We start from the raw sequence: 27,507 nt of genomic DNA, 5'->3' as shown, positions 1-27,507 counted from the left end.
GATATGGTGTTTATTTTCACTTTTTCGTTCTGGATCTTTATTGTTGGCATTTATAACTCCCCTTAATGTACCAACCTCACTGATTAGGATTAGTGGTCTCTATTATTTATTTGTTCAATAAAGAATTAACAAACCGTTATGTTATAGATGAAAGGTCAGAATAACCAGAAGCCAGCCTGTCTTTTTAACATGTACTCAAAATGGATTAGAGGGTTTGGGATACTTAGTATAGTTCATTATCCTTATTTAGTTGTCCAGTCTACCTACATGTCCTTCAGAAGGCTACCAGTGGTTTAATTAATTTTTCAACTTCAAAGAATAATTGTGTTCATGACAGTTATTAGTAGTAAGGCCTATCAGAGTAATTATTTCTCCATTACCTCTCTTTTCACTTACTAGTTTTAGTATATAAATTAGCTTATAATATGTGCTACCTTCCTATAAAATGGCTTCACATTTTAGCGTTTTCATTGTCACACGAGTTTCTCCCCTTAGAAAAGATCTATATTGTTGTATTAATTAATGTTGGCTTTATAAGAAAAAGATCAATTTTGGTGGCTCTTATTGGTGACAGATCTCAACTCGATATACTAAGTCCCATACAACTTGGTCCCTATGCTGTTCATCTGTCTTTTCCCTCTACCACCTTCAAACATGCTACCTTCATCTACCCAGGCTAGCCTCCTACCTGTCTGCTAAACATGCCATTCTTTTTCTGACTCTGAACTTTCACTCACTCATGCTTTTCTCTTGGCCTGCTTACAAATCCAATCTGTTCTTTAGTGCTTAGTTGAAACCCCGCAAAGCCACTCCAAAATACCCTAACTATACCATAAATTCTTTGAGGCCAGGTTCAATGTAATTTATTTCTTCAGTATCCTCCTTAGTGTGTAACACACATAGTCTATGCTCAAGAAATCCAAATGAATTAAATTTCTGAAATGGATTTGCAGGAAGTGTACCAGCATCTATAGCTTGCTTTGGTTCTTATAAGATATAAGTCTGTCGTGCCATTATGAATACCTCAGAAGTCTGAAAAAATCTCCTATGAACTACTGATTGTGTTAAAAAACAAAGTGTTAGCAAAAGTATGACATGTCCTTAATTTTAAGTGCCTATTCATTTTGATTGCTGAATTTTCCAACTGCCTAAACCTATGGTGACATCTGTATAAATCAGATGTAATTATTATAATTCTCTTTGAGAGTGATGTCTTCACATTTCCATGTCCACAGCCTGCCAAAAATATAGCTGATGAAAACCAGGGGGAATAGAGGAATTTCCTGAAAGGAATAAACAAGCACATTTTCTTTTCCTCATTACATTTTCACAAATTCGTTGCTACAAATAATTCTTAAATGCAGTTACATTTATACATCAAGGTTCATGTTGTTATGAAATATTACCTGGCACTAGGGTTAGCTTTTTGTTATGGAAACTAAAACACACACACACACACACACACACACACACACACATATATACAGAAAAGAGAAACTGAGACAGAGAGAGCTAAAGATTGCCAGACAAAGAGAAGAGAGATACAAGACTTGGAGAATGTTCAAAGGAAAGCCACAAGAATTAAAAGGTTGGAAAATACGATGTTCTAGAATCTTATCATAGTTGATTGCTTGTCATTCCTACTCAGTCACTCTGTCATCCACCCACCCATTCTCACTCAGCCACCACCTTTTCCCAGTCATTTGTCTACTCACCCACTTGACACCCACTTCTGTCTGCCAAGACAGATACCCTCTCAACTTACCTATGAATGGGCATTTGACTGGTTTTGAACCAGATGAATACAAATATAAGAGAAAGAGAAATATCTTTATGAGAGACTGAGTTGAGAGAGGATATATTTGCATACATATGTATGTGTCACTATATGCAAGTATGTGTGTTTCTTCATGGATGAGTGGCTGAGAATGACTGTGTCTTTGTGTCTATGTGTATCTATAAATGTGTGTCACTGTGTGGAAGAGGAGATAATGTCTGTGTTAATCTTCTGTGGGCATATCTGTAGATAAGTTGGGTATGAGAGGACCATGAGTGTAAGGCAAATTTTCTGTGGCCACTGTAGGAAGGGTTAGGACTTATGTAGAACTTATTCTGATACTAGAGATCTCCCTAATAAATGAGCCAGATTATGCATCCTTATGATAAGAGAAATCTTCAGTGGAGACCAGGGTGGGTTATCATAGGTGAGGGAACAGAAAAAGTTGTTTCTCACTTTTACTCACTTAGGTACTGAATCACAGTAGCTAAATATAACAAAAGAGCAAAGCATTTGAATCCAGATTTGTACTCTCTAAGGCATGATGGTGCATATGTGTGTACAGGGGTGGGAATAATATCTGTCATGGAGTTTCTCAGCTAAACCAGCCTTCAACGCCTGATCGTAAAATCATTCTTGCTTATAGACCCGGCTTCTCTGTGGTCTCTTAATTGTCTAAGACTTGCTCCCCATTGCTTATAACATGTTATAAATCTGTATGTGTTTTGTATAGGTATGTGGATAAAAAATGCATTTTATTCTGTCTCTACTCAAACTGTGTGCTAAGACTCATTTGAACCTCAATTATTTTATCTTCAATGGTTATTTTGATTCTCTGGCTCTATTCTCATATAATAATAACAGGGTCCTTTGTTGGAAGATGTTTTCTATTGTTAGTTTTGAGAGCAAGTTTAGCAAGTGGATACATACTCCAACTATCTGTGCTCTTATCTTTCTGTTTTTCTTTTTGTTATTTCTTTTGTCCCAAGTCTTCCCATAAGCATCTGAAAGGAGCTAACAATCACCAGTCTGAGAATATTTACAAAATGTTGACCCAGAGATTGTTCTTGAGTAGATGAAAATCCTGTCTGTTGTTATTGGGCAAAAGAACATATTACAGAAATATGATATAGGTGAGGAAATATTAAGGAAACAAGAATTATTGAACCCAAAGAAGTGAAGTTTAAAGGGGAAAATGTGGTAATGACATTCGAGTTCATGAAGTGTTGATATAGTGAGGTAATGTGTTCTTTATTTCCCTGGAAGACAGAACAGATAACTTAAACTGTAGCATCAGGGATTTAAGCCAGGGCTTCATTTATTCATTTAGCAAACAATTAATGAATGCTCATTTTGTTTATTGAATACTTAAAATGTTCAAGTCATTGTGGTAGGAGCTGGAGACACAGGAAATAAGGTACAGTCCTTGCCCTGATAAGATTTGAGTTTAGTAAGTAAGGAAGATAGATACGTACATCAAAAATTCTAATTCAGTATGGTAAGTCATACGACAGAGGTTTGCACAGGAAGCTCTGAAGCACAGAGGAAGCACGGAAGGTTGTGAGAGAGTATAGAAGGGACATTAAAAGAGACTTTAGGTAGGTTTTTAGACCCCAAGTTGGGGTAAAGGGCTGTAATAAGAAACAGGTAGTACTCTAGTCAAGAGAAAAGAGTTTATTCAAATATCTGGAGGAAAGAAAGCATGGAGGTACTCTCAGAACTAAAAGGGCAGTGTTCCAGAAGGATTTGAAATTCAAGTCTTTATGGTGGCTGAAAGCTCAGGGCTAGAGATATAGATTTGGATGTCTTTAGCATGGAGGTAGAGCCATACAATAGTGAGCTGAATGAGGATCCAGGATTGAGCCTTACTGCACACTAATGGTCTAGAAATTAGACATGAAAGAAGAGCAAGAGGAGGATGAGTATTAGAGGCAAGGACTGAAGAGGAATAATGCAAGTGAAATACAATATTGAGGTCTCCAGGAAAGTATGGTTGGCTTTGGCTCACTATTCTGAATATTATCAAAATAAACACTGGATTTAGGATTTTAGTACAGGTTTTTATTTAGAAGGTTCAAATAATAACTTACACATATAAACTCAAGATTTAACCATAATATGCACCTGAAGAGATGGGGAAAGAAAAGAATGTGGATGGTTTGTACAGCATTTCTGATAAAGGCACTGGGGAGTGTGGCTCTTTGCTGGATGATTTCAGAATCTTCTGTAAAAAAGAGCAATGGCAACCTGTTTTACCTGGCTCAAGGACCAATCTGGTTACCTCTAACAATCCTCAGGTAGAGTAGACCTTCTACATCCAGTATATCACCTGCATCACATTCTAGGATATAGCCCATGTCTAAACAACAGCAAATAAATGTTTGGGGAAGGAATAAACTCTGGCATAAGGAAGTGGGCTTCAGTTTGTGGAACAGATGGTGTGTTCTACTGTTGAAAGGCCATATGTAATTGATACATAAAGTGACAGACTGAAGCAAAAGCAAAGTAAGTATTTTAAGACAAGCAGTTAAAAAAAACAGGCAGAATGTGACCCCCCAAAATATGCTAAGATTTTGTGTTCTGGCTTTTGGAAGAGCTGAGAATATCAGCGATAGATAGGATGTCAAAAAAGGGCATGTCAAGGAATAATAATGGAGTCACTGGCTCAGATTATTTTTAAAGATGAAATTGTGTTCTGTCAGTTGGGAAGGCTCAGGTTTTAGATGAGTTGGCCTTTCTTCCCTTGCACCTCCAAGGTTCAATTCCCACATCAAAACAGTTAGGATCTTGTCTAGGTTTGGATAATGTTCCTCGTGGACCTTTTAGAAAGCAAGAGAGTATTATAGGCATTCAGTGGCAATACTACATGTTTCAATAGGACAGACAGAAAGCTCTAGTCCCTTTTAGGCTTCAAGACTTGCTGTTTCACATAGGCATCTGTAAGTGTGCTCATAATGTGTGAATACATGTGCCTTCATGGAGCATGACAAATGGAAATCATGGTCAAATGAGTGCCATCGGGGGAATCTCTCTGGCTTTAATGAAGAGCTGGTGTTTTTGATGTATAGCTAGGTTTCTTGAGGGAAGCAATAAGAAAGTTACCTGGAATAACCTGTATCTAGAGAGGCGAAAAAAAAACCCAGCAATTAAGAGGTTTAGAGAAGCCATTTCTTTTTATAGTATGCTGTCTAGAAGAAGAATAGCCTGTCCCTGGCTTTCTCAAAACTGGTAAAACATTTTTCTCTTTAGGAAGAGTATAAAAGAAGTCAAGTCTATATGACACAAATGAAATGGAACTTGGGTAAAAAAGGTATCAGTGTAGACTGCCAATATAGCTAATTGGGGCCTTTTAAAATCTCAATTATGCAAATAAACCAAATATTCCCCTCACTTTTTGCTGTTTAGACACATGTACAGTCTTGTGAGGGTTCTAATGATGTAGTCATCTGGAGGTGAAGAAGATCTTATAATTTCATAGCTCAAATGGCTTCTTTAACTCTCACATACGGGAAGCACAATAGGACCCAGGGGTTACCTTCTGCAGCAGGAAATGGGAGCTTCATCCTGCTCCCCTTGCCAACCTCCTGTCCTTGTTTCCTCCCAGCAGATATCTCCATTTCAATCTCCCCTGCCACTTTGGCTCTCTCTCACTGTCACAGTTCAATTTGTTTGAGAAAGCTTCACTAACCAGGCTTAGACAGAGGGTACGTGGTCCAGTCATTAACTGGACTGCAGGAGAAAAGAGCGGAACAAACCAATTTTTCAAAACCAAACAAAAACAACATAACAATAAAGAGACATGTTTAGTTTTACACAAGATTTTACACACACACACACACACACACACACACGCATGTGGACATAAGTACGCATACACATATCCTCTTTATTTACTCAGCCAGACTGTAGACAAGACAATTACTTGGCTAAATCAGTGAAACCTGGAGTGGCCCAGAATTTCTAGTTCTAAATGATTCATCAGTGCTAGGCATGAGAAGGGAGGGCGAGGAAATAGACTGCATAATTGCTTCAGTTCTCTGCTTCTCTGTGCATATGTTCATTACTGAGAATCAATTCCAGTTTCAGAGGAGGCTTTAATTCCTTGTAAATGAATAGGGAGTTAGTAGTAAATGCAGTGTTTTTTTTTCAAATTATGTCTCATAATCTAAGAAAACAGTGGCAAAAAGCCATCAACAGATGGTGTTTTTATTAGCCAAAGATTTATTTTTCAAAGCATTTTCATATTAATGAAGTCAGGTTCAAATTAGAGTCATCTTGTCAGTTTTAGTAGTATGTTGTTAAAATGTGCTGGCATTCTGCAAATGGCTAGGAGAACAGAGCAAAATAATCATTTGCCATAATTTTGTGATGGTAACCCAAGGTCCATAGTCTAACCAGACCCCAAATTATGTGTTCAGCCCTAATTTTTGTTTTCAGTGGCTTTACAGAAGCTGTCTCAGTTCTCGGCCATAAATTAACGCACAGTAAGGAACTTAGTCCTGCTCTGCATTATGAATTATTTATGAGATATCAGTTTCATGACAAGTTGCATGTACTTGTTAGAAAACATTCTCCCCATGGCATCCTGTGTTTGAATGGAAACAGATTATAGTTTGAAACACAGATTTCTAATATTATATCTGTTCTGAGTTCATTAATCTGCATTATGATTACCTAATATGTCAACATAACCATATGTGATGCATGGGGTTTCTTTTGATCTAGGAATCTTGACCACTCTACTAGAGGGGATCACAAACTGATTTGGTTCATTACCAATGCCCATTCTCTAACTTAAGTTGAACCCTTTAATCAAACTACAGCTCTATCACATTCAGCTCACAGTTAAACTTTTTAAGATAAGTTCACACTTGTAGCCTCCACTTCATTATTACCCATGTACTTCTTAACCCTGTTTGGTATCTGCTTCCAAAACTACTGAAACTCTTTTTTTCAAAGGTCACCAGTGGCCTCTAATTACCAAATCCAGCTTCCTTTTATCAGCCCTCATATTTCTTGTACTCTCTGCATATTTGACAGTGACAGATCCTTTCTTGAAACATGTTTTCTCTCAATTATCATCTTAGCTTGGCCCAGGCTTGCACTCCCAACTGCTTTGAATACTATAGCCTCCTCCTAACCAGTGTCCCTGTTTCAGTCTGCCCCTCATATTACTGGTAGGTTGATCTCATAACTGCAGCCTTGATTGTATCATTTTCTTGCTCAAAAGCCTTTGGTAAGTCTCCACTGCTTAAAAAATAGGTAAAAATTCCTCACCTAGTCATTCAAGAGCTTCATAACAGAGCCTCAACTTCCATTTCCAGCCTTGTCCCCCACTACTCTCTTGTACCCTCTGTTCTACCCAAACTCAACTTCTCTTCCCTGAACATGTCCCATACTTTGTTCCTTTTTACTTTTGCTCATGCTATTCTTTGTGCTTGGAACACCCTGCCCCCTCCATCTGTCTATTAAAATCCTACTTGTCTTTCAAGACCCATCTTAATTTCACTTTCTTCCTATCTCTGAAGTCACTGCACTTTGAACAGAGTAGGTACTCAATACTTTTTGGTGTATTAAATCTCTGAAATGCCATTTCTCCCCCTGAAATCTACTCAGGTTAGACATCATGTTGAAATCAGTGATAGCTGCCCTTCTTTTTTCCTTCTTCTCTCTTGGTCCTTGCTAAGGAGAAGGCCACAATTGAGATGGTCATGGAGTTAAAGAAGGCTAAGGGACACACTCTGCTCAAGCCACAAAGAATGGAATAAATGGTAAAAAACCACTTCTTTGGGAACAAAGCCAAAGAAACCAAGAGAGATCTCGCAAAAAGGGAAGCAAAGATTAAGCTGGTTCTTATAATCCAGGTAGAGAACAAGTGAAATTGGACTCCCTGTCCTAAAAATACATATATCCGTGGAAATACATCTTCTGAGATAGATTCATGGGACAGTGCCAAGGATAATAAGGAGCCACACCTACTTAGTAGACAAGGGGCCAACTACACAAGTCCTCTCCCCTCCCCCCACTTCACCTTGCCCTCATCCACCCTGCCAAAAACATGAACTTTGAACTACTACAAACCATAGAAACCATGGAGAGAGCAATGGAACAATGAACACAACCAAAGGAAGGAATGCTAGCAGAGCAATGGCCAGGAAGTTGTGGTGTTACATTTAGAACAGACTTTGTAGAGGTATTGGGATGGTGAGTGAGAGAGGACTGGATATTGGGGCAGGTCTTGGGGTAGAAGCAGCCACCAGAGCTGAAGACTTGGGAATAGGGAGGAATTAAAAAGCCCATCATGAGTAACATTCTATTTTTTTTCACATAAAGAATGGGAGAGAGTAGGATTTATAAAGTGCTTCTAATGTGTACCTAAAAGACTCTATATAGCAGTAAGCAGTGGTAAACAATGAATGTCCTCTCTCGATATAGCTAGGCTTTGCATTTTGAAGTCTGGCATCTCTGCGTGCTATTCCTTAGTGCCAGAAAAGAAGGGACACTGTGAGATATGATGCTAGATTTTGATGAATTCCACACTTATAATACCATATTTGCTTTCCTGAAGGAACCTACTGATAAATATAAAATGTTATCGACAAAAAGACAAAAAAATAATGGAATACTGGGACAAAACTGTGACTGAAATCTAGAGACCTGGACTCCAGTTCTAGCTTTGATACATATTAATTATGTGACTGTGCAAAACACTTTAACCCCATTCTGAAGCTGTTTCCTCTCCTATAAAATTCTGACATCTCCTACTTAATGGGTTGTTATAATTATTCAATGATATATATGTAGTTGTCGAGCATAGTGTCTGGCAAGTAGTAATCATTGAATAAATTATAGTTTTTTTAAAGTCTATCCACCTGTAAAAGAGAGAATAATACCTGTTATCCTATGTCGCAGGATTACTATGAGGATAAAATGAGACACTGAGTATGAAATACTTTAAAATGTTTAAAGTATTGTAGCTCACAGAAAATTTTAATGTCATTAAAATCCTACATTCACAAAGCCATGAATATTAACTTTTCCTCAACAACGATAGTCTGGAGCAAATGTACAGCATTATTAAGTGGCACCTAGAACAGTGCTTAGCCCATTGCAAGTGCTCAATTCATCTTTGAAATATTTGTTGACTGACTGTTTTCCACATGATATTGGTTCTCAAGCTCACTGAATGTTTGTTCTTTTTTCCCCTCTCCCCTTTTCTCCTCTGGCTTTATACTCTGTGATGGCAGCAAACTCTGGAGATGAACCTCACCAACCTGGTTAAGCGTAACAGCGAGCTAGAAAATCAAATGGCCAAGCTAATACAGATCTGCCAGCAGGTTGAGGTATGTAACAGAAACATTTGTGATTCTTTCAGAGGACCTGGATCGATTCTTTGGGGAGACTTGAGTTTTGTTAGAATGTAGTCGAGCCATTTCTATTGAAGGACTGAATGATAGTTCTAGGAAGTCTCATTTCTTTAGGATGATTGTTCCAAGAAAAGTGGCAGATAGCTATTGTTAAAAAAATAGGTAGGCATTGGTAATGGGTTGGGAAGACAACAATCCAAGGGACAATCCCTTCTCCTTTCCAAACAGCAGGCAGCATGAGAGTCCAACACGAAGTGTGTTTCTTCCTTCATCGAACTGGACATCATATCTTCTTAAAGAGATTGCTAGGGTGCCATAAGGAAGTTTGGAATCTGGGTCCTTGGGGTACGGTGAAGCTCGTTCAGTGCAGTATTGTTTCCATAACAATATTATCAGGTCTGCTTCTTTTCTTTCTATTCTCTCTTCCTTTCCTCCTGTTGCACCTTACCAGGTCCTTGCTCATCACTTTTATACTTTTTCTTGTCATCAGCAAATGATATCTATGTTAAAGTTGTCCGTGAATTTTAAAGCGTTACACAAATATAAGGTTTGAAAAATGATTGCCTACATCAAATCTCTAAGTGGATGCAATAAAAGAAATATGTTATTTCTCTCTCTTTCTCGAGACTGTGAAACTTCAGCTGTAGCACTTCGTTTTCTGTTGATTTTGCTGAAGAGATGATGGTAGTGCTTAAAGTATAAACAGATTTGGGTAAAATAGGACTCCTTCCTCATGGGCAGTGGTTGGATAAAAATGTTTCTAATTCTATGTACAACCTGATAGTCTAATTCTAATCTTACTTGTATGACAGATAAATATAATGGTTCAAGTTTATTTTATTTTAAATAATAAAATAATTGTATTATAATCCTGTCTCTTAATCCCACCTGGGGATTTCTATTTAAGAGAGTATGGGGAATTTTGTAAGGCAAAAAGTATTCTTTTTATGAATAACCACTCATGATTTCTGGATGTCTTAAAGTATTGGGTTTCTTAAAGTAGGATGTACTTGTATAGTCAGTGTACCATAACAGTTTAACCACTGCTACGCACTGCATTTGTGGGAGACTGTGGTGCTATATTTAGAGTACATAGGATACCGATTAAACTTAGGTGCAAGATTGTGCAATAGGGTAGGGAATTTAGGAATAAATGTAGGGAATGGAAAGAAAGAATACTGGAATGTAAGTTGGAAAACCAGGTTCTAGATTTATGTCTGCCAATATTTGGTAGTATAAACTTGAATAAGGCATTTAGTCTTCAGCTTCAGCGTCCTTACCTATAAAATGAGTGGTTGAACTGACTACATGACCTTTGATATCTCTCCCAGATTTCACGGGTCATAATTCTGTGAATAGTTACTTTTTTTATTCTCTTTTCTTCTTCAGTCTTATCCTTTCCAAGAGTGGAGAAACTCAGAAGGCATTTTAGAGTGGTTTTAAGCTAATCAGAATCCCTCTTGTTCCACTTTATCAAAGCTTCTGATTATGCTGTTAGATTACAGTGTAAGAAACCCACACTGGTGGAGAGACAAGGAAGTATTGTAAGCAGGAGACAAGATAAGGAATCCTTTGGTTTAGAATTTTCATGATTGAGGGTGGGATAACAGCTAATAGTGAATAAAACATGGTTAGAAATTATGATCATCACCTTCCTCATTCTCATAAAAAGAAAACCTATTCAGTACAGAGCAAGTTTTAGTGAAATTCCCAAAGTAAGCAGTTTGTTTTCATTACTTGTTCACTTCAGGACCTCTCTAACATCTTATCCTTCACCTGGGAAACTTATCACTCTGGCCATCCTCACCCAAACATATCCCTGTCCCAACCTTTCCCAGACCATTGCACCAAATCAACCCTTTATATTCACGGCCCTACTCTTTTCAAATGGCAAGAAATTAGTCTCATAAAACAAAGCATCATTATGTTAATAGAGAAGGACTCATTCTTGCCTTAGATAACAAGCAGTGTTTTAACAGTGGCTTTCTGAAGTTCGTATTCCTGCTTAGCCTTCAGGAGATGACATAGGTGCTGCTAAATATAAGCAAAGTAGGAAAGAAGAGCAGCCCCACCATGAACCAGCAAAGGAGGTATTTAAAAGGCTCTCTTAAGAATGCTTGTTAAATCCATCCTGTAGGCCACTGTCTGCTGTGGCACACAAAAGGTCATCTTTCACTAAAAGCTATGCATGGCATTGTACCAGGTACGAAGAAAATGACATAGGCATAATATTTACCTCTGGAGTGGATACATGCTATCCAAATCCACCCTGATGTGAATACATACATGCAGGAAATATAGACAATGGAATAAAAATGTTAACAATTAGGAGAGAGAGAAAAAATATGGCATAGATGATAGAGGCTCTATTCATCCCTCTGGCAACCAAATCAAAGTTGTGACAGAAACAAGGAGCAAATAGCAAGAAAAATTGCCTGGGATCTAGATGAACAGGCCCTACAAGTAGGGAGAGAAATAAATCACTCTGCAATGGGAGGAGGAAGGATTGGACGGGGACAAGAGGCTGCCCAGTCCGAGTGGCTGAATAGGACAGAGGCTATGACAGCAACAGCCAGCAGCTGCGGTTGTTCCTCTTAAAGGGGCCGTCTTCATGACCGGACTTTGGTGGTGATGGACTTGTTCGCTCTGAGCACCAGCGCCAGGTTGGCGGCTTGAGGTGCACTAGGGACTTACAGGGGGACACTGAGTTTTTTTAACGAAGGTTGGAGGTGATGCTTTCTCTGGGCAGAAGTGCTGGCAGTATCCATTGTTCCTCTGTTGAGCCCTCCCCACTCCCAGTGTGCGGGCTCAGCATGCTATAGCTGAGACATCATCAAACTGGATAAAAGAGGTCATTCCTCCCAGAGGATTCCCTAAAACTCCGCCCCTCCCAACTTGCAGCCCCACCTAAGCCATATCTAAATATATTCTCAGCGAGTCAGGTGCCCCTTGCTGAGCAGCACCTAGACTCACACTGGTGGCAGCTGACCACGGTTTCTGGTGAGGCCTCTTGAGGCAACTATAAGCACAGCATCTGTGGATTGCTTGCTGAATCTTAACAGGTGGCCCCAGAGGGACAGAGGCTTGGGCTAAGTTTGGCCTGTAGCTGAACCCCTCTCAGGACTGTGCCACTGGACACTTACTTCATAAAGCCACAATAATAAGCAAAGCTTAATACATAGAAACAGACACAGAAAGGCAGCCAAAACGGGAAGACAAAGAAGCAGAAACCATATGAAAGAACAGAACAGAGATCCAGGAATAATGGAGTCAAGCAATCTAACCGATGTAGAGTTCAAAACACTGGTTATAAGGATGGTCAATGAACTTATGGGAAGTACAGATGAATTCAGTGAGAACTTTAACAAAGAGATTAAAAAAAACATAAAAAATAGAAATGGAAATTATAAAAGGAAACCAGTCAGAAATGAAGAACACATTATCTGAGATAAAAAAGTATATTGGATGGAAAAAGCAGAGTGCATAAAGAAGAGAATCAAACCACTGATATAGAGGATGGGGAAGCCAAGGACACTCAATCAGAATGGCAAGAAAAAAGTAGCCAAGAGTATAATAATAATTTAAGGAGCCTATGGGCCACTATTAAATGTAAAAATACCCATGTCCTAGGGGTACCAGAAAAAAACAAATAAAAACAAACAAAAAACAAGACGTCGAAGAGCTATTAGAAGAAATAATGAGGGAAAACTTCCCTAACCTAGTGAAGCAAATAGACACACATCCCCAAGAAGCTCAGAGGGTCCCAAAAATGATGAACCCAAAGAAGCTTACACCAAGACACATCATAATTAAAATGCCAAACTTACATACAAAGAAAGAATCTTAAAAGCAGTAAGAGAAAGCACCCATAAGACTGGCAGCTGATTTCTCAAAAGAAACTATGCAGGACAGAAGAGGTTGGCACAAAATATTCCATGTGATGAAAACCCAGGATCTACAACCAAGAATACTTTATCCAGCAAAGCTATCATTTAGAGTCGAAGGACAGATAAAGAGCTTCCCAGACAAAAATAAGCTAAGGGAATTTATCACACTAAGCCAGTATTACAGGAAGTGTTGGAGGGACTTCTTTAAGAAGAAAAAAAAACATGTATTACTACCATGAATAAAGAATGGTAGTAACTATATTCCTATCAACAAGCACCTCAAATAGAAAAGAATTAAGTGCTCCAACCAAAATATAGAGTGGCCGAATGAATAAGAAAACAAAACTCGTACATATGCTGCCTACAAGAGACTCATATCAGATTAAAAGACACACACAAACTAAAAGGAAGCGGATGGAAAAAAAAATATTGCCTTGATGCACCTAGAGGATATTGCGCTGAATGAAATGGGTCGGACAGAGAAAGACAAATATCGCATGATTTCATGTACATGTGGAATCTAAAGAACAAAATGAACAACAACAACAAAAGTGGAAATAAGCTCATAGATACAGAGAATATTTAGAGGGCTACTAGATGCGGGGAGGGTTAGGGGATGAAAAAAAGGCAAAGGGATTAAGAGGTACAGAATAGACATGGAGATGTAGAGTGTAGCATGGGGAAGATGGTTAATAATATAATAAACATGTAAGGGGGAAGAGAGGTACTATATTTAGTGGGTTGATTGCTTTATGAGTTATGTGGTTCTCTGATCACTATGATATACTACTGAAACTGTTATATTATTGTAAGTCAACTATAATTTGAAAAAACTCATTAAATTGTATAATGTAAAAACAACTAATTGTCTATTATATTTCAATAAAGCTGGAAAAATGTTAACAATTAAGAAAGAATGATGAAATACTACATTACATGTCAAGGGTAAGAGTATATTTTGGGAGTTGACTCCATAGTCTATTCAGTTTAAGATTTTGTCTTTGACAGTGGCACTACAGGATGGCTTATGGAAGACCATCACTGTCCTCTATGATGTCATCCCTTCTGAAAGGTTAGGGATGTTCCCTAAACTTCCCCATAATAACAGGGTGAATCCAGGGTACTTATTATACTCATTCGGCAAGAGCCTGTGTGTCCAGGAGGCTTCAGGACAAGCCCAGGCATAAGACATGCAGTTAAAGAAGGAACTTGAGACTTCATAAATGCTTATAAATAATATATACAATGAAAGAAATAATACCATACTGTCATGAGAGCCAGACACTGAAGGGTGATCTGGAAGTTTTTCAGTTTATCTAATTCAGATTTGTCTATGAGGAATGACTATAGTCATAGTGTAAGCCAGACATTTCACATTGGGTGGAGGTAGAGGATACCAGCTAAGGCACTTCTGAGAAAACTGGAATAAGCTATTTTCCTGCCAAACCTGTTCTCCTTCTTTATTGTCTGCAAATGTTTTGTCACAGATTGACTTTTCATAAAGGGGCCATAAATACCTCCTCCTCTCCTGGTTCTTTCTCCCTGTTCTCTATTCTCCTCAGAAAGTAAACAAAGCTACAGTCTTCCTATTATTACAGAAACAGAGATTAGGATCATTACAGATTTGTTAGCTGAATTCTTTGGTAATGTAGCTTGTTATAGGTGCTGCCCAGCTTTCAGAATTCATTGTATAGGCACCTGGAAATTTTTCTCTTGGGCCTGGAGAGCATGGGAGGGAGGCTGAGGCAGACCCAAGACTTCATTAATCTGGTTAAGGAAGGGCATGCTTAGACCTGCTACTCTGGCTACTTGCTCTCTATATATAGTTCTTTATCCTGTCTCATCGGGCATCCTTTATTTACATTTCAAAAGGAAATCTCTGTTTAATGCATAGCCAAAGCAAAATGTATACCAACAGATGACGATTTCCTCTTGGCTTTCAAGACTGCACAGTTTTGTGAATAATTAGCATTCCTGAAAATATTGAGGGGAAGAAAAATAGTTAAATACTTCATAATCAGTCAGTCAACATTTCTTGAGCAAACACTGTGTACTCGGTGTGGTAAGCAATGTGTGGACTACAAAAAAAAGTGCTATCGATGGCCTCCAGGAACTTTTAGTCTTGCTAGGGAAAACACAGTGTCTAGTGAGAAAAAGGAGTATTTATAAAGCAGTCTGCAATACTGGGAGTACAAACGAATGTAGTGTAGCCCTTCCATTTTTACTTATTTAGACTTGTTGTTAACTTTCAGGGCACTGAGCATATTAAAGCACTTTCCCAGATATTTTGTGTGCCACCTGTTTTCTCTCCCACTAGAACTTTTACAGTACAATGGGTTAGTTCATTCCAGAAGCTCTATGGCCAGATAATTTTTTTCTGTCTCTTCTCGAGCTTTGTAAGGCACTGGGTGACACTATTCTTTAGCATTAAGAGAGAGAAGAAGGAAAGGAGATGTGTTGACAGAGAAGGAAAGGTTTTTTTGGTGCTTGGGCAATTTCAGCTTTCTGTCTTACCACCAGGTCTTAGCTTCAACAGCCTTTTTAAGTCTTCCTCTTAGAGTTCAAACTGTCTGTGGCTTCGCGTTCTCCCCTTTCTGCTCCTATTGCTCCCTGAAAAGGAAATTGGTTTGGAAAGGGCAAGAATCTATGTCTGACTGCTTCTCCAAGCATAAAAATAGGTGTTTTAAGAGAAATTAATTTTAAAAAATCACTGCTAATAGATTATTTCAGCAGATGATTCTTAAATGTTTTTGACTGCAGTGGTCCTCAAACTTTTGGCACAAATATGTTTATTGGAAGAGTCTTCTCCAAACACTGAAGATATGATAAAATAAAGGAGTGATTAGAATGAAGTAAATGTAATCAGGGAAAAGTTAATGGAGAAAATGCATTTTAGCTATATAATGAAGGAAGAAAAATGAATTGTTCCCTCCGCTGAGATAGAGAGCAGAGGTATTAGTATAGATAGAATCAATAGGTTAAGAAATAAAGTTCTTTTTAGACATGCAAGATTTGTTGTGCTGTGGATCAGATAATCAGGAAAAGCCTAGTAGGCAGTTGGCTGGCTGAACCTAGAGATTAGAAGAGAGGTCTAGGAAAGGGATGAAGACTTAGAAGTCATCATCCAGGGTCACCCTGCCCAGGGGTACTAGGACAGGGGATTATACCATCTCTGTTCAAAGAGGGGGAAATGTGCCTATGCCTTAAGTCAATGCACTGAGCAAGGAGAAGCACATCCTATTTATCTTGTTGTTGCCTATAGTTTATTTTGGATGACTGGAAGAGAATGGTATAGTTATGACTGGGCATCTTTAAAGAAGGTAGACAAGTCAGGTGGCTGACAGATGTGAACTCTAAGGAGACCAGAATGGGGACATAACTGGCTTAGACAGTCCTGGATGCTGTTTGGCAAGGAATGGCTTCACAATCCTAAATGAAGTAGTATTTGTAGGCCTAAATGGCATGTTTTCCTCAACATGGTTCTAATTTTTCATAACTTCACAAGCAGGGAAAGTTTTGTCATAGGAGATAAGTAAGAGGCTTGATATCTTTGAGCTGACACTCAAACATCAGGCTAATGTTTGCACACATGGGATGTAAAAGCAAGCTGCATGTTGCTTAGTAACTTAGAAGTAGGAGGAGGAGGGGTGATTCTAGCCTGACCATGGCCATGCTAGCTTCCAGACCCCATGCTCTCTCTAGTCAGTCTTGCTCAATATCCCATGTTGAAGAATTGGATTGATCAAGGGCAAGGGCATGATTGCCTTGTTTACAACATTGAAGGCCTAAAAATGAAAACTACAAAAAGCTATGAAGTTGCTCTGGATCAGTATTATTTATGTCCCATAGGATCATGCTGCCAGAATCTGCATATACCACACACAGGGCTTTGCCAAGCATGGAAAAGCTCTCCTTGGCTACTGAGAGCATTTACCCCATATCATTCAGATAAGCAGTATTAGCTATGAGGTCCTTTGTGGCTAAATACCTTAGGACAAAGTTTTTTAAAGTAGACAGACCATCTTTGCATTTTGCCATCTTAAGTACAGAATCTATGGATGACAAGAAAACTAAAGGTTCCCTGAACTTCTTTCCTCTGATTTTGTTTAATCATTACATGAAAGTCTGAGATGAGTACCTTGGGAACTTTAAACCAATAAAAAAACTGGTGCGATCCCATTTGCAAAATTTTGTCCTAAAGGTAATCAGATCACAAATAGAATAAAATAATAGTAGCAGCCAAGAATAGAAATCAAGCAACTATGGGGGACAGATATGATATAAAATCCCGATTTTCATTTGTTCTAAGTGACCACAATATACTAGGTAATGAGTAGGAAATTTGGCACGATGAAATTATGTATTTCAGTTTAGGCTTTACAATTTAGTAAAATGCATTCTGCGTTCTTCAGTGTACATTTTTTCTCCTCGACTTCCTTCAACTAGAATATTTGTCCATAATCATGAGAGAAAGTTTTACCTGAATGCTGGAAAAAATGTATCTTTTACGTTAAAATCAAATAACCTTAAAAAAAAAAAAAAAAAAAGACGAGAGTCATCAACATCTAAGTAGCACTTAAAGCCACAGAATGAGAAGTCCTAGGGGAGATAAATCCAATTGTTTGTCACTCGGAATACAACAAACTGACCTTACAAAAATAAATGGGAAGACTGTGGAGTCTTTTATGAGATTAACTGAGGGACAGTGTGCATTTTAAAAAATTAAATATCAGAAGTAAATTATTCATTTGTGGAAATACTCGACATTTTATATATTACTTTCGTAAAGACTAAGTAACACTTAATGAAGATTTTCTATGTTCCAGGTAAGCACTTTATATGGGTTAACTCATTTGGTCCTCACAACACCTCCATGAAGTAAATACGGTTATTATTCCTGCTTTACAGATAAAGATATTGAGATACAAAGAGATTGAAGTGATTTGCCAAGGTCATGCCACTAGGTAACAGAGTGGGAATTTGAATCTAGGCACTTTAACTCCAGAGCCTGTACCCCTAATCATCCTCTTACACTTCCTTTTGTAAGGTCAAGGTATGCACAAGGTATACAAGCATGCACTCTTGCTTTGCTTTTGTACTTTCTTTGGTGCAATGTAGTTCATTTTATAGCCCCATTTCCCATCAGCTGCCTTCCTCATCCAGTTCTTGTTTTTCAGTGTTCAAATTCCAGGTTACTCAACAACCAGAACACTTGCCTAATTTTGGACCATCCTGCCTGCTCCACTCTTTACACAACTTGCCCAAATTCCCCATTTCCAATGTACTCTTGGAAAGTTGGTGGAATTCTAATTCAAGCTAAAGCCCTGTCAAGCTTACTCTGTACCTTCAAATGTTTCCAGTTCCACCCCTACCTCCAATTTCTCTTGCTGACAACCCAAGTAAAAAAAAAAAGAAGAAGAAGAAAGAAACAACAACAAAAAACAAAAAACAAAAAAATCCCCAAAGATAAAAAAAAACCTTAAGCTAAAACAACCACCACTATAATAGACATGCACACAGCCATTTGAAATGCCATTCTGTCTCTGCCTGTCTAGAGGAGTCAGCTGTGTGAGTAACATAGTAAACAGGGACTGGAAGTGGGAGAGAATCATCTTTGAATCCTATGTGCTGGGCATTGTTCTAGAGGCATTCTTGATTCTAATCTCAGTGTTTATGACAACCTCATGGTATGTCTGGTGATTTTCCCATTTTATAAACAAGAGAGTGAGAAAAATTAGAGGGCTTACTCAAGGTCACACATAAAGTAAGCTGGGTTTCAGTCCAGCATCTCTCCGACTCTAAAATCCATTGTGCATCCTACTGGACTGCTCGGTGAGTCATTTGTGTTCCAATAGAAAGGAGCCGCCTTAGGATGCACACTGTTTTTCTCTCTTCATTGAACAGCTCTAGACGAATAGATAGGTCTGTTTGGGGCTTTTGTATTCCTGACTCTATGGTAAGCCTCTTATGTACCTATCTTTGATAGCCCAGGGCAGCTATCTGTCCTAACAACCCTTCTTGGGGGTATAGGGTTAGGGAGCAGAGGGAGGACTACTGCTCAAGTTGGCAGAAGGGAGCAGTAGTGTCCACTATTAATGTACTTACTTGCTTAGATTGTTTTTGTGCCCCCAGATGAGAACCAAATGAGGGGTGAAAATAGAATGGGCATCTCCAGTTATCAAAACTGACTCCAGACATACAGTTTACTATGGGACCTGCACTTCCTTCCTGAGACTGCCTTACTGAGTCCTCATTCTAGGGCTGTGCATGACTTTGTTGTAAGTTCAAAATATCTTGATGCAACACAAGGTTTTCTTTTTTTTTATAGAGTCACAATTATGTCCTTTTGAAATTTTATAATCTTTCTTATTTTATTTAGTTACTTATTTATTTTTTACAATTTTTATGATGACATTGGTTAATGAAATCCAGGAAGTTTCATCTATACATTTTGACAGTAACACATTTATATATTTACACTGTGTGTTCACTTCCCATAGTTAGATTTCTGTCTGTCACCACATATTTGACCCCCTTTCACCCATCTAACCCTCCTCCTCCCTCCCCCTTCTTGGTAAACACGAGTCTATTGTCCATGTCCATGAGTCTCTGTTTGTTTATCCCACTCATTTGTTGCTTTTAGGTTTATATCCCATATATAACTGATATCATGTGATTTTCAACTTTTCCTGTCTGGCTTATTTAGCTTAACATGATTATCTCAAGGTCCATCTATGTTGTCGCAAATGGCAGTATTTCATCTCTTCTTGTGGCTGAGTAATATTCCATTGCATATCTGTACCACAGCTTCTTTATCCAATCATCTATAGTAGGAAACTTCAGTTGCTTCCATGTCCTGGCCACTGTGAATAATGCTGCTATGAACATTGGTGTGCAAATATCTTTTCAGATATGAGTTTTCAAGTCTTTGGGGTAAATACCCAGTAGAGGGATTGCTGGATCATATGATAGATCAATTTTTAGTTTTTTGAGGAACCTCCATACTGTTTTCCATAGTGGCTGTACCAATTTTCAGTCCCACCAGGAGTGTATGAGTGTTCCTATTTCTCCACATCCTCTCCATTATTAGTTATTACTTGTCCTGTTGATTATAGCTATTTTAAAAGGTGTCAGATGGTATCTCATTGTGGCTTTGATTTGCATTTCCTTAATAGCTAGAGATGTTGAGCATCCTTTCATATGTTTGTTGGTCATTTGTATGTCATTTGTATGTCTTCTTGGGAGAAGTGTCTGTTCATGTTGTCCGCCTATTTTTTGATGGGATCGTTTGTTTTTGTTAAAATTGAGTTGTATGCGTTCTTTGTATATTTTGGATATTAGGCCCTTATATTTTCACACCTGGATGGTTTTCTCTTTACCTTGTCGACAGTTTCTTTTGCTGAGCAGAAGCTTTTCAGTTTGATGTAGTCCCATTCATTTATTATTGCTTTTACTTCCCTTGCCTTAAAGGTCAAATTCATAAAATCCTCTTTAAGTCCAAGGTCTTTGAGTTTAGTTCCTATGTTTTCTTCTATGCATTTTATTGTTTCAGGTCTTATATTCAGGTCCTTAATCCATTTTGAGTTAATTTTGGTGTGTGGTGATAGACAACAGTCTAGTTTCATTCTTTTGCAGGCGGCTTTCCAGTTTTCCCAGCACCATTTATTGAAGAGGCTTTCCTTTCTCCACTGTACATTTTTGGCTTTTTTTGTCGACAATTATTTGCTCATATAAACATGGGTTTATTTCCGGACTCTTGATTCTATATCGCTGGTCTGTGTGTCTGTATTTCTGCCAGTACCATGCCGTTTTGATTATTGTTGCTTCGTAGTATGGTTTGAAGTCGGGCTGAGTGATGCGTCCAGGCTCGTGTTTGTTTGTTTGTTTTTCCTCAGGATGGCTTTGATGATTCGGGGTCCTTTGTGCTTCCATACAAATCTGATGATTTTTTTGTTTAATTTCTTTAAAAAATGCCGATGGGATTTTGATGGGAATTGCATTAAATTTGTATAATGCTTTAGGTAATAAGGTCATTTTAACTATGTTGATTCTTCCAATCCAAGAACAAGGAATGACTTTCCATTTCTTTTTATGTTCTTCTATTTCTTTTAATAAGGTCTTATATTTTTCATTACATAGGTCCTTCACATGTTTCGTTAGATTTATTCCTAGGTATTTTTGTTGTTGTTGTTGTTGCAATTGCAAAAGGAATTATTTTTTCCACTTCTTTTTCTGACACTTCATTATTAGAGTATAGAAATGCTACACATTTTCTAACATTGACTTTGTATCCAGAAACTTTACTGTATTTACTTACTGTTTCTGGTAGTGTTCTTGTTGAGTCTTTAGGGATTTCTATATAGAGAATCATATCATTTGCAAATAGTGACAGTTTGACTTTTTCATTTCCTATTTGGATGCCTTTTATATCTTTCTCTTGCCTGATTGCAGTCGCTAGGACTTCCAATGTTATATTGACTAACAGTGGCAATAATGGACAGCCTTGTCTTGTTCCTGATCTTAGAGGGAATGTTTTTAGTTTTTCACCATTAAGTGTAATGTTGGCTGAGGGTTTGTCTGATATGGACTTTATTATGTTAAGGTACTTTCCTTCTATACTGATTTTGTTAAGTGTTTTCATTATAAATGGATGCTGTATCTTGTTGAAGGCTTTTTCTGCATCTATTGATATGATCATATGATTCTTATTTTTTAATTTGTTATGTGGTGTATCACATTAATTGACTTGCGTATGTTGAACCATCCCTGTGCCCCTGGGATGAAGCCCACTTGATCGTGCTGTATGATCTTTTTAATCTGTTACTGTATTCAGTTTGCTAGTATCTTATTTAAGATTTTTGCATCTGTGATCATGAGAGATATCAGTCTGTAGTATTCTTTTTTTGTGTGTTATCTTTACCAGGTTATGGTATCAGGATAATAATATCAACCTCATAAAATGAGTTAGGAAGTATTATCTTCTTTTTGATTTTTTTGGAAGAGTTTGAGGAGAATAGGTATTAAATCTTTGAATGTTTGGTAGAATTCACTGGTGAAGCCATCTGGTCCTGGAATTTTACTTTTTGGTAGGTTTTGATGATTGTTTCAATTTCCTTACTACTGATCAGTCTATTTTGATTTTCTAGTTCTTCTTGATTCAGTCAAGGAAGGTCGTATCTTTCTAAATACTGGTCCATTTCTTCTAGGTTATTCAATTTGGTGTTATATACTTTTTCATAGTATTCTTGTATGATCCTTTGTATTTCTGCAGTGTCTGTCATAATTCCTCCTCTTTCATCCCTGATTTTGTTTATTTGTGTTCTTTCTCTTTATTCTTTAGTGGGTCTAGCCAGGGGGTTGTCAATTTTATTAACCTTCTCAAAGAACCAGCTCTTTGTTGCATTTATTTTTTCTTTGTTTCTACTTTTTTTTTTTTCAACTTTATTTACTTCTGCTCTAATTTTGATTATTTCTTTCCTTCTGCTGACTTTAGTCTTCATTTGTTCTTCCTTTTCTAGTTTTTTAAGATGAAGCATTAAGTTGTTTATTTGGGCTTGTTCTTGTTTATGAGATAGGCCTCTAATGATGTGATCTTTCCTCTCGTTACTGCTTTTGCCATGTCCCAGAAGTTTTGATATATTGTACTATCATTATCATTCATTTCTATGTATCTCTTGATCTCTTTTTTTATTTCTTCTCTGACCCAATTATTCTTCAGTAGCATGTTCTTTAATATCCATGTATTTGTAGTTCTTCCTGCTTTCTTTTTACAGTTGATCTCCAGCTTCAAAGCATTATGATCAGGGCATATGGTTGGTATGATTTCAACTCTCCTATATTTGTTGAGGCTATCTCTGTGTCCCAGTATCTGGTCAATCCTTGAGAATGTACCATGTGCACTAGAGAAGAAAGTTTAAGCAGCCGTTTTGGGACGAAAGGTTCTGTAAATGGCAATTATATCCAGTTGGTCTAATTTGTCATTTAAGGATGTTATTTCCTCATTGATTTTCTGTTTGGATTATCTGTCCATATTCAACAGTGGGGTATTTAGGTCCCCTAGTATGATAGTGTTTTGGTCTGTTTCTCCCTATAATTCTGTTAGTAATTGTTTTACATATTTCGGAGCTCCCTGATGGGGAGCATAGATATTAATAAGTGTTATGTCTTCTTGGTGCATAATTCCCTTTATTATTATGAAGTGTCCTTCAGTATCTTTCTTTACCTTTTTTATTTTGAAGTCTATGTCATCCGATATTAGTACGCTACTCCCGCTTTTCTCTGACTGCCATTTGCTTGAAATTCTTGTTACTACTAAGAGTAGCTCATTTAATCCTCACAATAACCCTATGAGCTTCATACTATTATTATTTTCATTTTGCAGATGGGTAAACTGAGGCATCAAGCAGGTAATTAATCTATATAAAATCATACAGGGAGTATGTAGCAGAGTGACAGTTCACAACTTGTTAGGCTCTGGAGTCCATGCTCTCATTCACTGTGCTTCATTCAAGGTGAAGGGCAAAGCTAACAAGATTAATCAATTAATGGCTTTATGCGCTGTGATTTGCAAGTTGCTGATTACTGTGCCTATGGTCTGGGTAAGGAAAGATGTATGTATGTATAACAAGTCTTGGTGTTTTATGTGAGTGTATGTCCACGTAGGAATGGCATAGTGTATATCTAGAGCTGTATTTGGGCATGCCTTTCTTTGTGCTGATAAGCTTTCTACAGCACAAAACTTGAGGAAGTTGCCTTTTCTTTCCTCTGATGGGAAACATTGTTTGTATTCAGAGCAGGTTTTCCCCACTTGTCTATATCCCAGGCTTGTTTCAGCTTCTCCTTAGTAGCATCAAAGGTGCAAGACAATCATTGGCCTTGGAATCATTTCTAAACCAATAAAACTTTGGTTAAAAAATTATATTGTACCAGTGGGAGTTCGTGTCACATAGAACCTTTATCTCCTCCACTTCCAATCTATGTGGGTAATTGCTCACGGACACAGAACAGTAGGGGTATGAGTACACATATACGTCTTCTTAGAAATACCTCAGGTATAGTGACAGGCACAAGGCATGAGGAGGATTAGAGAAGAGGATGAAAGGCAGGAAAGGATCACAATGGTAGATGGTAAGAAAGTCTGTGAAAAGTAAAGGGAAAACAATCACAAGATGCCAGTTTACTATATAGTGCACATACAACAAAATTCTTGCCCAATTTGTGGGGTGTTCTAGCATCTGAAGAGCTCTGAATCTTCTAGCCTCCTCAGGCTATTCTGGGATTCTGATTGCTACCCAGTAATCAGCTGAGAAATCCAAACCATTTCAGGATTTCATTGGATTTCAAATGAAATGGAATTTATGTTATATTGTAGCACTGAGAGAACATTTATATTTAAGAATTTAGAAGAAAATATGATCTCAGAGATGAATAGCCAAATTGCATATTGTTGGCATGCTGAGGAGTAGAATTAAACATCGTCATGCTTTCAGATGGTTTGCTGTCAATATTCTGTTTTTGACAGAAATACTGACCTCCAGTGTGTACTGCCAAGCCCCAAGCTTATTGCTAACTCACTATACAGCTAGCTAACCCAGTGATACATTATTAACTTGGGAAATGAAAGCTTGGTGTTCCCAGGGTTTAGGTGTTTATTATTTATGGTCTTTAAAAAATCATCACTATTATAGAGAGTCAGTAAAATCCTTGTTACTTTTTTCCCTTTGTGAACTTTTATCTAAAGTTATTTATTAAACTCTATTGTGTGCCTAGCATTGTGATGAGTGCTACAGGGGACTGACGCAGGTATGTAAGTCATTATCCTTATCTTTAAGAACATTACAGTCTAGTTGGAGAAGCAGAATTAATAGTATGAAGCAATAGTACAAAATAAAATAATCGAGTGCTAAATTTTGTGATACTAACTATAAGTGCTGTTATGAGTTCAAAGGAGAAGGAGTTCAGAGAAGGCTAACATTATCATCATTATCATCAATAGCTAACATTTATTAACACATAATAAGTACCAGGTATTGTGCTAAGTGCTTTGCATGTAACATCTCATTTAACCCTCTCAACTACCTCTGAGATAGGCACATATTTAATCACCTTTTCAGTCTGGCCTAAAGTTATCAGTATCTTGAAGTTTTGTTACTTTATTTGGTATAAAATTAGGTAGTATTTAGCAGATTTTCGACTGTGTGATGTAGGTTGCACATAATATTCCCTTATAATTACTTTCATATCTACCCAGTGGTGTGCTGGAGCTGACTCACCATTTGTGTGTATGTCTTCCAATCTTTGGGTTTAGTGACTACACATTGGTAGCTTAAAATCCACCATGGTGGGAGTTTTTACACCATGGAAATCAGTAAGCATTAAAAATAGTGGCTTTTTGGGGGGAAAGAGCCAATCGTTAAATGTTTACTAGCACACTATCGTCTGTATCTATGAGTGTGTCTTCTTTTCCATTGCTGACATTGTGTTTTTTGTTTTGCTTTCTCTCTTTTTCCTTAATCAGGATTTTCAAAGAACCTGCTTTTGATTTTAATTATCATTCGTATGATTGTTTCATTTTGATGTTATTAATTTCAGCTTTTTAAAAATGAAATCCTTCTTCCAATTCCTTTATTTTATTGTCCTTCTCCAGTTTCTTAAGTTGAAGATTACTGTCGATCTTTAAACATTTTCCTAAGTAGAGCTTTAAGTGTATCCTATAGATTTCGTTATTAAGTCTGTGTCTTTTCAATATTTTCTATAAAATTAAGAATTTCAGTTTTGATTTTTTCTTTGATTCCAAAATAGTTTAGGAGTATGTTTCTTAATTTCCAAGTTCATGTTTTTTGGTTTTTTTTTTTTAAATTTTCTTCTTGTTTTACAGGATTATGATGAGAGAAGGTAGACTAAAATCTCTACTTTTTTTATTGTATCAGTATTATGTTGTTCTTTCTGGCTTAGTACATGATCAATTGTCAGTGTTCCATGAATAGAAGAGAAGAATGTATACAGCTGACTCTTGAACAACACAGGGGTTAGAGGTGCTGATCCCTGTGCAGTTCACAATCCATGTATAACTCTTGACTTGCCCAAAACTTAACTACTAATAGCCCACTGTTGACTGGAAGCCTTATTGATAACATAAACTGTTGATTAATGCATATTTTGTATGTTATATATATATTATATACTGTATTCTTACAATAAATTAGAGAAAATAAAATGTTATTTAAAAAGTACAAGGAAGAGAAAATACATTTACAGTATTTATTGAATAAAATCTGTGTGTAAGTGTACCTACGTAGTTCAAACCCATGTTGTTCAAGGGTGAACTGTATTTTTTATTGGGTAAACTGTTCTATATGTAACTATTACATTGTTTTATTGATATATATTTTTCAAATCCTCTATGTACTTGCTTTTTTTTTTTTTAGTGTGAAACTTACTTCATGTGTTGGTTTCAGACTATATATTTTTTTCTTAACATTTTTCCTTTTATTTTTTAAGAATATTTGTTTCCTAGAAGTGAACAGCAAAGGGGCATTTGAAAATTTACTAATACTTATGGTCAGCAATCTCTATTCATCAAGGCAATTCATACTCCTACCAGAAATGTACAAGGGAAAAGATGAGGCTTTCCTATATTTTCCTCTACCACACTGTTGTTGAATGCTACTGAATTCAGTCACCTACACCTAGCTTTTTTGGTTTTCTCTCTAAGAGAAACAATTCTTGGATGCTTGGCAGTTGAGAGCAGGAATTCCCACTGGATTAGGGTTAGCGTCGATAAAACTGACAGATGTCATCCAGTACACCTACTACTCCTGTTCCAAATAAAACTGTTGAGCCTTTGTAGCTTGGATTGCTTCAGTAGAGAAAGAGGTCAAAGAAATCAGAAGCAGTTTTGATTAAGCAATTAAATATCCCCATGTTGGTTCTTAAGTAGTTCCCTCCACAATTCCTGCTGCACCTGTCCCCTGCATTCCCCAACTTTCTCACTGTCTTTATTCTACCCAGTGATGACTGTTTCTTCTCTCCAGTAACTCCTTCAAAACTAGTTTTCTGGGACACCAAAATCCAGTCCTTTATGAATGAATGAAAGCTGAATTTTCATTAAGGATATACATTTCTGAAGGTAGAATTTTTATAGTAGAAGGGGTACATGGTATTGATGGAGTCTTCTATTTTTTTTTTCATTATGGAACAGCAGCATTTAATTTTTAATTAGAATTATACATGGCCTTTGAAAAATCAGTATTAAACTCCTCTTTATAAAGTATAATCTGATTTCTACAAGCCAACTGTAAAACTACATTTTTATATAATTGGAAAAATTTAAATATGAAACAAGCATTAGATGAATGATATTAAGGAATTAGTTTAATTATTGTGATTATGCAATAAAATATCCTTTTATAATGAGATGCAAACTGAAGAATTTAGGGCTGAAATAATTTAATGTCTTGGATTTGCTTTAAAATAC

At 37.2% G+C, this 27,507-nt stretch overlaps 2 protein-coding genes across 6 annotated transcripts in view; one reads left to right on the top strand and one right to left on the bottom strand.

The window, feature by feature from the left end:
* The window catches only part of MID2 (midline 2), a 91,426-nt gene that overhangs the window by 15,283 nt on the left and 48,636 nt on the right, over window positions 1–27,507 (top strand). For all 5 annotated transcript variants that reach the window (XM_039879729.1, XM_039879727.1, XM_039879725.1 and 2 more), the window contains exon 3: window positions 9,025–9,120. In XM_039879729.1, coding sequence (XP_039735663.1) covers window positions 9,025–9,120 — 96 coding nt within the window. The remainder of the gene's footprint in view (window positions 1–9,024; window positions 9,121–27,507) is intronic.
* LOC120616379 (60S ribosomal protein L32-like) overlaps window positions 11,702–27,507 on the bottom strand; it is a 21,296-nt gene continuing 5,490 nt past the window's right edge. Inside the window, exon 2 of the mRNA XM_039879750.1 lies at window positions 11,702–11,826. Coding sequence (XP_039735684.1) covers window positions 11,702–11,826 — 125 coding nt within the window. The remainder of the gene's footprint in view (window positions 11,827–27,507) is intronic.

Source organism: Pteropus medius, unplaced genomic scaffold (assembly GCF_902729225.1).
Source record: "Pteropus medius unplaced genomic scaffold, Ma_sr-lr_union100, whole genome shotgun sequence".
Lineage (NCBI taxonomy): Eukaryota > Metazoa > Chordata > Mammalia > Chiroptera > Pteropodidae > Pteropus > Pteropus medius.
Note: the sequence above shows the minus strand (reverse complement) of the source record. Positions and strands in the feature narration are given on the sequence as shown.